The sequence below is a fragment of the Ornithorhynchus anatinus genome, chromosome X1, assembly GCF_004115215.2.
Source record: "Ornithorhynchus anatinus isolate Pmale09 chromosome X1, mOrnAna1.pri.v4, whole genome shotgun sequence".
In the NCBI taxonomy this organism is placed as follows: domain Eukaryota; kingdom Metazoa; phylum Chordata; class Mammalia; order Monotremata; family Ornithorhynchidae; genus Ornithorhynchus; species Ornithorhynchus anatinus.
The window spans coordinates 9,224,263-9,236,305 of record NC_041749.1 but is presented as its reverse complement, the minus strand read 5'-3'; the positions used below and the strand labels follow the sequence as shown (position 1 = coordinate 9,236,305).

Here is a 12,043-nt window from a genome sequence, read left to right as displayed (position 1 = left end):
CAATCTATGGCTGGTCCTAAAAAGAGACTCATAATAATTGGTCTAAAGGACTAAGTAAAAGGTCATGGATTTTGACTGATGCTCAAAGACTCTTGTTTTGAAAGAGCTTCTGGACTAATGATAATAGAAGCAGCGTGGCTCAGTGGAAAGAGCACGGTTTGAGAGTCAGAGGTCATGGGTTCAAATCCCAGCTTGGCCACATCACTTAACTGTGCTATGCCTCAGTTACCTCATCTGTAAAATGGAGATTAAGACTGTGAGCCTCAGGTGGGACAACCTGATTACCCTATATCTACCCCAGCGCTTAGAACAGTGCTGGGCACATAGTAAGCGCTTAACAAATACCAACATTATTATTGTTATAATCATATTCTGATGCCAAAAAATGTATTACTTGCATTCTCAGTCATGGCTGTGTAGAATAGGGTGAACAAGACTTAGTCCAGTTCTTGGCTTTGCTTCATTGATGACAAGAAAAAGATCAAGAAGACCATCCTGATTCTAACCCGACCTATCATATCAAGTTAGAATAATCATAGGATCAATTATAATATGATCTTAAGAAAATTTATCAGAGACAAAACAATTTTAGTAGTTCCAGAGCCCAGGTCTACTGATAACATCCAATGCTTTGGGTGACCCAAATGCCAGGCTGTGATACTTTTCTCCAAACTTCTCATCCATCTAATTGGTGGAAATGTTTGTGCACAGTGGTCTGAAATGTTATTGAAAGCTGGGGAAGCTTTTGTTATCTGTTTTCTTCAAAAGTCAGTCCAGGAAGATTATCATCTTGACAGCAGTAGAGAATGGTAAAAATACTACTCTAGTGTCTGCAGTCAGCTCAATCTGCTTTCTTCTTGAAATGTTGATAATACTTGCAGCTTTGAAATCTCATGGTGTTTTCTCAGCTTACCTTGTTTACCAAGACCAAAGGCAGGTATCTAAGTATCACATCTCCTCCTGACCTCCCCTTGTAGATCTGTTTGAATAAGATGCAGGTGTCTACCAGTCTTCATGCTCTAACTTCAGTGATGATTTAATTGTCTAAGTGAAATTGAGATCCTCATCAGTGAATCAGTGGTATTTATTGAGTACCACTTATGTCCAGATCACTGTACTGAGTACTGGGATCACCAGGTAAATTAGTCTCTATAATCAACCTCACTGATGAAAGGTGTTAAAAAAGATTATTGAAAAGCTGTTTCTGTCTTTGTTTCTACTTTCTCTGCTATATATCTTAGAACCATCTCTACTTTTTAGTGGCTTGGGAGTAGATATGGGTCCATATACTCTCTTCTGGAAGAATGGAAGTTTTTAATTTCCATCTGCATGACACAATGTGTTTTCGGACTTGGTGTCCCATCACATGATCACATTCTTCTCAGCTCGACCTGTGTTCCCCAGTGTCACCTTTGATAAGCTCCTCTTTTGCCAGGGTTAGAGGGGGTTTATCACTTCCTGCTCATAGTGATTTATTCTCAGGAGTCATTCTCATGGAACCAGTTCTGATATTTTCTTTTGACAGAACGGAATGTTCAAAGGCTGCTTGGTTGAGCGTATCAATCAACCAGTTATATCTATTGAGCACTTACAGTGTGCAGAGCACTCTAATAGCTGCTTGCAAGATAATAATATAACTGAATTAGTAGAAAGGTTATCTGCCCCCAATGAGTTTATAGTCTAGATTATTGAATTAGTAGACATTGTTCAAAGAGCTTCATGTCCTAACAGGAGTGCTTCACCACTGTCATAAAGTTTCTTATATGTATCTTCATTTCCAGGACCTTGGCATTCAGTTCCTTCATTTGTTTTGGAGACCACTTTGTGAAAGGGTTTTACTGATAGGCTATAGTCATTCCACCACCTAGCAGAAATAGTATTAGAAAAGTTTCAGGTCTCACTGTTGGATGATGGAATAATCAGTAAGGGGTTACTGCTGAGATCTCTGTGCATCCAAACTGCCTTCAGCAGATTCACTAGGAAAAAAAGCTGCATGGGAGAGATGGGATGCACACAAGCACCAAATCTGATTCCTCAAAGAGGTTCATCAGTCTCATTTACTGATCATAACTTATTTTCTTATATTTGTAATACCATACTATACTCCAATCAATCGATGGTATTTATTGAGCATTGCATGCAGAGCACTGTTCTAAGCACTTGGGAGAGTACAATGCAACATAATTAGCTATGTTCCCTGCCCATAATGCGCTTACACTTAATACCAAGTGATGAGGCAAGATCAAAAACAATGATGTTCTGGAAGGTATTTAGTCTTCTAACATCAAAGATACACTCACCTTAACTCAGCTACATTGGGTTGGACATGTAAGGTGAATGAATGACAGCAGGATACTCAAACAGTTGTCATATGGAGAGCTCACATTCGTAAGCTAGAGCAATGAGGGAAGGGAAAGCATATTAAAGATGGAGTAAAGCAAGACCTGCCCCTCTCATGGTTACACCTGGGGAGTTTCTGGTACTCTACCAGTCTCGACTACGGGAGGGAGAGTCAAGCAAAGGCATATCCATTCCATTCCTGACTTGGGCAGTGGCTAGCGAATGGAAGGCCATCGGCTACAAGTCAAAACTCACCTGTGCTAGGCAACAGCGGCATGGGAGAGAGTCGAGTGTGGAGATTCAGGTTTACTGCACGGAAAGGAGGTAGTGGTAAATGGTAAACCGCTTCCTTATTTTTACCAAGAAAACTCTACAGATACATTTCCAGAACAATTGCAGATGGAGGTAGGGGGTTGTGGGAGAGATGGGTCTATGGCATCGCTATGAGTTGGTGACGACGCGACAGCAAAAAACAGGACAAGACGAAGCAAGACCTAAGCTTTGTGGATACACGTAAAATAACAACTTTTTTTTTTACAGAAGTTGGGACTTTCTAAAGATGATGTGCCCGTGGAGTCGCTATTGGTGGGGAACAGATCAATGGCATTCAAAGAAGAAAACAAGACCTTAGGCGGTGTTGAGTCCCAGCTGAAAATTGGGAGTCAGTTTCTGAAACTTAGACCTGCATGGCACACTGCCATCAAGAGATTGCTTTTAGGCAAAAGCTTTGTGTTAAAGAGGAGGAAGCAAAAGGGATAACAGTGAAAGCCATTGCAAATATTTTGTTTGACAGCACAGTAAGGGACAGTCTTTTTGAGTTCCAGGATTGTGGAACAAAGATGAATTTCATCAATGGTGTCTTCTTAGAATAAAAAGGCAAATATGTAGGTAGATAGACAATACAGTTGCAAGAGAAGGCGATCAATATTTAACTTTTCTTCATGTTTTCAGCGACTTTTCACTGTGTTTTAGAATTGCTGCTAAACAATATGAACTGGAAGTACTGATGTGAGGTGGGCAGACTCATTATGGGAGTTTTCTGCTTCTTCCCTGGTGTTCATTTTTTATAGGGTTTAAAGCTCTGAGGAATGTGGCGTAGTGTTTCTGTTTGAGAGAAAGGTATGGAGTGATTTGTGTTTAGTGATGCACCTGGACAGATTAGGAAGGCTTGCGGCAAGTGACTGACTATTTAAAGCCATCTTATAGGAGGAGGATGGCCTTTTCAGACAAATGCAATTCTGGATATATTTTGTTGTGCTATCCTTCACCTGAGAGTCGCTCTTGCTCAGCACTGCAGTACAAACTCCATCCTTGACTGACTCATTCACAACACTGTACTGAATGGCTATTTTTCATGTTATCGGGAATACTCTGTTTTTCTCCAAAACACATTTATTCTTTTCCGTTTCTTTTTTTTAATGAGAAATTAGTACACTTGTTATAATTTCCAGCAGGCTTTTTACTACCCATCATTTTGCTCTATTGTCTTTATGCTCCTAAATCCATAAGAAGTCTTTTACCACTTTGGGGGCCTCTTCCTGAATCTTCCTCCTTCCTAGTTCTAGCCCTTTTCCCTTTAGCCTCCCAACATTGTTCAAGATGTGCTACACAAGAGCTTGGTATAGTTCCTCCTTCAAGGAGTTTATCTTCCAAAACGGCACAGTCCAAAATCTACGGCGCATCACATCGTTAAACGTATTTCCTGTTTTTCTTGTAGTTTCAATATGGAACCAAGTTATGATTTCCTGCATATCTATGAAGGTGAAGATTCCAACAGTCCCCTAATTGGAAGCTTTCAGGGCTCCCAAGCCCCAGAAAGAATAGAGAGCAGTGGCAGTAGTCTCTTTCTGGCATTTCGCAGCGATGCTTCTGTGGGGATGTCAGGATTCGCCATTGAATTTAAAGGTACAGTAGTCAATTTAATAGACAAAACTAGAGATGGACACTTTTAATGCATACTTTTCCATGAGAAAGCCGTATTATTTATTATATTATATATAATATATATATATTATTTCATAAGCCTCAAACCTTGTAATGGTATTTATTATTATTATTAATAATAATAAAGGCTCAAAGTCTTAATCCCCATTTTACAGATGAGCAAACTGAGGCACAGAGCAGTGAAGTCACTTGCCCAAGGTCACACAGCAGACAAGTAGAGCTGGGATTAGAACCCATGACCTTCTGACTTCCAGGCCCATGCTCTAGCCACTGAGTCATGCTGCTTCGTTTAGAAACTAGTTCTATGTAACAAGCTCATGCCACTAAGAAACCGGGAATAAACTGAGAAACATTTTTATGTAATCGTAAAAAGAGGTCCCTTCAACCTAAATGTTGATAAGATTTTTTTTTTTCCAAAACTCAATATATGCAAATTTACTAAAAATATTTTTATTTCCATCAAATAGTGTATTAGTTTTAAGGTTATATGTCTTGGTTAAAAGGAATAATGGTTTTAACACATTATTAATTTTTAGAGAAACCACGGGAAGCCTGTTTTGACCCGGGAAATATAATGAATGGTTCAAGAATTGGAACTGATTTTAAGCTTGGATCCACTATAACCTACCAGTGTGATTCTGGCTATAAGATTGTTGATCCTTCGTCGATAACCTGTGAGATTGGTGCAGATGGGAAACCAGCCTGGAACAGAGTCCTGCCATCTTGCAATGGTATGCATTTTCCTTGATATTTCTTTAGCAATGGATTTGCTTTGAATTTGTTATCTCATTGTGCTTAAAACAGTGCTTGACACCTAGTGAGAAGACTTGTTTTTTTGTCTCTCTGATCTCTCTTTGAATCTCAAACATTTCTGTTCACACTTCTTTTTCGAAGCCTGTGGCAATGAAAATGGTGACCTAAAAATTTGATATTTAATCCAATTTCTACTCAGATTGAAAATCACCTTAAATCTGCCAGCACTCTGCATAGGTATATTAAATCTTGCGGTATGTCTGCAGTAGGGGTGTGGCAACCATATTTTCCACAAGACCGAAACAAAATGGGACCTGTGAGGCCAGTTGCTATACCATACAATTTACCCTATTTATTTTGTTAATGAAATGTACATCGCCTTGATTCTATTTAGTTGCCATTGTTTTTACGAGATGTTCTTCCCCTTGACTCTATTTATTGCCTTGTTAATGAATTGTACATCGCCTTGATTCTATTTAGTTGCCATTGTTTTTACGAGATGTTCTTCCCCTTGACGCTGTTTAGTGCCATTGTTCTTGTCTGTCCGTCTCCCCCGATTAGACTGTAAGCCCGTCAAACGGCAGGGACTGTCTCTATCTGTTGCCGACTTGTTCATCCCAAGCGCTTAGTACAGTGCTCTGCACATAGTAAGCGCTCAATAAATACTATTGAATGAATGAATGAATGAATTGTTCTTGTCTGTCTGTCTCCCCCAATTAGACTGTAAGCCCGTCAAACGGCAGGGACTGTCTCTGTTGCCGACTTGTTCATTCCAAGCGCTTAGTACAGTGCTCTGCACATAGTAAGCGCTCAATAAATACTATTGAATGAAAAGGCCTCCCTCTTGACATGTGCACTGCTCAAGGAGATGAAATAAATGCACTCTACAGTTTCTTCATAGTAAGTTATTGCTGCCAGTTTGGATGGAAGAGGGGAAAAGAAGGTAAAGAGAAGAGAGGATCAAGAAGAAGGAAGAGAAAAGGTAGTGGGTAACAGACGAAAGGGAAGGGTAGTGCATCAGGCCAGGACTAATCTAGAGCCATAGGTAGCAAATCCTGGCCTATTACATGTTCTTTCATTATTTTATTTCACCTCAGAAAAAAGGCAGTCCAAAATTCCTGACTACTTTGGCAACAACATTCAAGGAGTAAGCCCCGACAGTAGTGTGGAAATTCCTGCAATAGACTGGAAGCTCTTCATGGGCAGGGACTGTGTTTACCAACTCTATTGTATCATCCTCTTCCAAGCACATGGCATGCACACAGAAAGCACTCGATAAATAGTAAGCCCTACATGGGACAACCTGATCACCTTGTATCCCCCCAGTGCTTAGAACAGTGCTTTGCACATAGTAAGCACTTAATGTTGGCATTTGTTAAGCTCTTACTATGTGCAGAACATTGTCTAAGCGCTGGGTTAGACACAGGGTAATCAGATTGTCCTACACGAGGCTCACAGTCTTAATCCCCATTTTACAGATGAGGGAACTGAGGCACAGAGAAGTGAAGTGACTTGCCCACAGTCACACAGCTGACAAGTGGCAGAGCGGGGATTCAAACCCATGACCTCTGACTCCCAAGCTCTTGCTCTTTCCACTGAGCCACGCTGCTTCAACTTAAGTACCACCATTATTAAATAGCACTGATTGAACAATTTTGGGGATTCTCGGGTTGTGGAGGGTGAGAGGGCTGGTTCAACGGTCCCTGAAATAGACAGCAGACAAATACGCCAGGTGCTCAGGATAGAATAAAATGGAAGAGACAGAACTTCTGATTTCTAAAGGGACATCATATGGGAGGGGACAAATGGGGGTAGATGTGGAGGGAGCAAGTGGTCAGGCGCTTGTCCATCCATATCTTCCCAGAACACCATTCTTGACTTTTTTGCCCATATCCAAAGTGAGTTTTATCAGGTTCCCGCTTACTTCCAGTACTGAATATTTTTGCGCCTAGTCATTCATACCGAGATGCAGTGTGGCTTATTGGATAGGGTGCGGGCTTGGAAGTCAGAAGGATCTGTGTTCTAATCCCAGCTCCACTTGTCTACTTAGTAACCTTGGAAAATCACTTAACTTTTCTTAACTTAACATGCCTGTTTCCTCATCTGTAAAATGGATTAAGATTGTGTCCAACCTGATTACCTAGTATCTACCCCAGCACTTAGGAGAGTGCCTCGTACATAGTAAGTAATACCACAATTATTATTATTGTTCCATTTTCCATTGATATTTGTATTCAGAATCAAGTTCTCCAGCTACAGATCTGGTAAGCCAGTTCTGATTTCAGAGTAAGGGAATGTTCATCCACCCAATCACTCAATCAACTAAGGGTATTCACTGAACACTTACTTTGTGCAGAACACTGTACGAAGCTCTTGGGCAAGAATAAAGAATTTTTGGAAAGATGGGCATGACTCAGGAGAAATATTGTGTCCCTACTAGGACTAAGGCTTCATGAAGACCTGGATACAAAAAGGCACAGTAGAATGCTCAATCATGGACAATCCAATGGTGCAGTTAAAATCAGCCTTTAGTGATAAACAGTGTGGGGGAATAGCTGAATCCACATTGCTCTTTTAAGCCATATTGACACATACCAATTACTCATTTCATTCTTGAGTAGTTAGGACATATGAGTGTGTGTGTGTGTGTGTTTGTGTGTGTGTGTGTTTATACACATATATGCACACACACACACACATATTTATATCTAATATTATAAGTATAATCTAATGAGATAGATATGTGTATAGATCTAATTAGATTGATCACAGGATATCTCAAATTCAAGACATTTTATTTTAACAGTCTGATTGCACTGGAGGATAAAGATTTTCTAAAGGACCTTGAAGAAGTAATTGCTGCTCTCATTTGCCATAGGTTCATATTGAATGGGTCACTTCACTTCCTTCATATACATTTTTGTATCACTTGTTTTCTTATTCAAGCAGAAAGCTGATGATTAATTGTCACAGAAAAAAAAATTACTCTTTTAAGACCAATAGGTTGGTTTGTCAAAATCATTAATGATCTCACTCCATTTTAACTGTCAAAAATGGTTGCCCCACTAAGAATTTATCTCTTCTTTCAGGGAGAAAAACTTTGCCTGATTCATAGAATTTAACTGAAGTCAAAGATGACCCGAAATCTCTAATCTAGATAAATATGCTTTTCTTTCCTTCCTTGCTTTCTTCCCACAACCCTGCCCATTTGTAAAGTTAACCTTCACAACTTTCACTTGGTCCTTTTTGAATTTTCCTAAGAACACACTTGTTTCATCACTCTTTTTCAAAAGGAAGTTGCTTAGGGGTTGAAACTTCGTTGATATGGATAGATAAAGTGTATTGAGACCAAAGGAAGCCAGTAGCTAAAAGGAAATGAATTGGATATTAGGTTAACTTCAAGTAAGGCAGGAAGCATAAGGTCATGAGGAAAGGTTTTTTGAAGAACAGAATTTCACATTTCTGACACGCAACCCAGTATAAAGTATACTTACTGCATTTGCTTTCATCACCTTATAATGTTCCATTCTTTCTTAAAAGTAATAGGCTTTGAATGAATTTTATGCTTAAAAAACAAACTATAGCTTCAAAAATAATGGCATTGGGAAATGCAGTAAGCATTATTCAAATTAATTTAATTGAGATAATTGAAATATAATCCATCATGTCAAGGCTGTGAAATTTTCTGCAAACTCATGTTATACAAGACATGAAGCCAATTCTCCTGGGGAAAAAAATGGAAGCCTGATATTTTTAACCAGGTCCACAGTTTTAGTTTTATGAGAAATCCCAAAGTTTTACAGCTCTTGAAAAATGATAATTATGTAGGTAGTGTCACATTTGAAAATAAAATGATTTGATGCAATTAGGAGAACCTTGGATGGAGTTTAAACTGAAATTATATTTAGTTATTATATTAGAATTTTTCACTGTTGCATTTTTTCCTTCAGAATGTGCTCTTAAGGAAAACACTCTAAAACTAAGAGCTATGCTAGGCTCTGGCTTATATAATCAAATTTATCTGCACTTGTGTGGTAAGTAAAGACTGAAAGTAAATTGGTTAACACTTTTTACTACAGGATGGTTGATTAATGGAACCATTTAATTGCTAATATTTTAAAGTTAGAATTCACTTCAATTTGAAAAATGTCCACTTTGACAACTTTCAGGTCCAAGCTAAGTGAATCACAGCACTTTGCTTTTAAGTATAAAGTGAACAAAACACTGTTATTTACTGAAAAAGACCTAAATTGGAGGACAGGTTTAGGATTAAGAGGAAAGCTGGCAGTGGATGATTCCTTTTTGGAAACCAGCTGAGTGTATCCTTAGATTGAAATCGAACTGCATTATCAAACAGAAAAAAAATGAATGAAATCCTTTTCATCCTAATCTGGGCTGCAGTGGCTGTGTTTTCATCTTTCTCTTTTTTCTCAGATGTGATGCAACTAAAGGGTGTGCAAACAGTGAAAGCGTGTATTTGTGAAATAGATTTTGAGCATCTATCCGTGGTATTTATTGAACACTGTGTGCAGAGCCATGTACTAAGTGTTTGGGAAAGCACAGTACAACAGAGTTGGTAGATGTGATCCCAACTCACAAGGAGCTTACACCCTAGAGCGGTCCACAGATACTAAAATAAATATATTTAAGTACATCTGTGCTTTGGGGCTCAGGTCAGGGAGACTATCAAGCGCTTATACGGTGCAGATCGAAATGCATAGGAAACAAGTAGGTAGAAGGAATAGAGGAAAAGAGGGCTTAATTGGGGAGGTCAGGTCACCTTGGAGGAGAGAGATTTGAGGAGTGCTTGAAGGGTGGGGGAGTGGCCATTTGTTTATATGGATGGAGTCGGGGTTCGAAGGGTTGGCAGTGAGGTAGACCAGATTGTGGAACATTTAGTTGGTGGAAATTGGAGGAGTGAAGTGGGTGGAAAAGGTTGTAGGGAATCAGTAAGATAGGAGGGGGAGAGGTGATTATACCAATGGTAAGGATTTTCTGTGTGATTCATTCAATAGTATTTATTGAGCACTTATTATGTGCAGAACACTGTACTAAGCACTTGGAATATACAATTTGGCAATAGATAGAGACAATCTCTGCCCAATGATGGGCTTACAGTCTAATCGGGGGAGACAGACGGACAAAAACAAGACAACATGCGAAGGAGGATAGGCAAACACCGGAGGCTCTTGAGAATCGGGGAGATCTGGGCTGAATTTTTTTTTTTTTTTTTATTTTTTTTAGAAAAATGACCTAGGCAGCAGAATGAAGAAAGAACTAGAGTGGGGGAAGACTGGAAACAGGGAGGGCAACAAGAAGCCTGATGCAGTAGTCAAGGCAGGATAGGATAAGTTTCCCACAGTACATAGGAACATATCTGTAATGCATTTATTCATTGATTTATTTATCATGTCTGTCTCCCCTTTTAGACTGTGAGCTTGTTGTGTTAGGAATGTGTCCGTTGTTACATTATACTCTCCCAAGCGCTTAGCCCAGTGCTTTGCAGACAGTAAACAATAAATACGATTGAATGAATGTGTTTGATCAGCGTCGTAACAGTTTATGTGGAAAGGATGGATTTCAGTAATGTTCAGTGATTTGGTGACACTGAAATATTTGGATTGAATGAAAGAGATGAGATGAGGATAATATCAAGGTTAAGGGCTTGTGATAAGGGCAGGATAGTGATGTTAGTTTCAATTATGGGCAAGACAGAGTTTGGGTAGGAAGATTAGGGGTTTGGTCTTGGAAATGTTGAGTTTGAGGTACCGGTGGGACATCCAGGTAGAGATGGATGTCGTGACTGCATGAAGAAATGTGAGACTGCAGAGGAGGAGAGAGATCAGGGCTGGAGAAGTAGATTTGGGAGTCATCTGCGTAGAGATGGAAGTTTAAATCGTGAGAGTGAATGAGTTCTTGAAGGGGAAATGAGAAATGAGAAAATGTGTGCCTCGAGGAAGACTCCTTGGTTTTGATCACAGAAGTCTAGAAACTAAATTTGGAAAGTAGGCCAACCACAGGATCTTTTATGCAGCCATAATTCCAATCTGTTCCTAGTACGATAAGATTAGGTGGCAGAGAAATGAGGATTGAAAGAGTTTGGATTTTTTGCTCTAGAAGGCAATATGGGTATGTGAAATTGCAATTTTCTAAACTGAACATCTGATGCTCAACTGTGAGTAAATTATTCCTTTTAACTAAAGGGGATGAGGGGATGGGGAAGAAGGGGAAAAATCCACAAGGACAGTATGAAAAAGGGAACTATCTTTTAAAGTGAGAGCTTTGACAACAAAAGAGGAATATCTTCAAATTTCAGGCACTGCAAGGCTTAACTACAGTTCCCAGAGCATTTTGAACTGACCCATCACAATATCCAAAGCAAATTAAATGTACCATAGGCAAATGCAGCTCACTGTAATATGATCCTGCTCCTTTTTAATTTTTTTTCCTTTTATTTTAAACAGTTTGTATACTTCATAAATTTCAAGAGCATGCTTTGAATGTTAATTTGATGTTTTTTTCAATAGAGATGTTTCAGAATGAAAGTTTTTCCCCTTTTTTTAAATTTTCATTACAATTACTAATATCTAATGAAGAGGCCCAATTCCCACCTACATACTACTTCCCAGAGCTCGGGGTCATGCTTTGCACACAGTAAGTGTTTAATAAATATTCTGACTACTACTGCTTCTAATGTCTCACGATACCCTCAAGGTAAAGTATATTGAGGATTAGTTGCATAAACACTTGAAAGGTAGTGGTACTTTAAAACTCCTTATGGACATCAAATGAAATAAAACGACTTTTTTCTTAGGTATGTCCTTCATTTTCTTCCTAAGATTTACATGGCAGGTGATCCTGTGACATATCAAAAAAGTATGATATGGAAGTGGAAATGAAAAAAAAAAGGAAAGATAGTAATTCATATAATTGACCTATGAAACAGAAATATTAGCAATATATTTTAAGGATAATTGTACAGGCATAATGGTTTCAAGGGGTAGAT

At 39.0% G+C, this 12,043-nt stretch overlaps 1 protein-coding gene across 1 annotated transcript in view; it reads left to right on the top strand.

Moving 5' to 3' along the window:
• The window catches only part of CSMD1 (CUB and Sushi multiple domains 1), a 1,410,881-nt gene that overhangs the window by 1,183,126 nt on the left and 215,712 nt on the right, over positions 1-12,043 (top strand). Inside the window, exons 30-31 of the mRNA XM_029051790.2 lie at positions 4,058-4,245; positions 4,821-5,015. Of these exons, the coding sequence (XP_028907623.1) occupies positions 4,058-4,245; positions 4,821-5,015 (383 nt within the window). The remainder of the gene's footprint in view (positions 1-4,057; positions 4,246-4,820; positions 5,016-12,043) is intronic.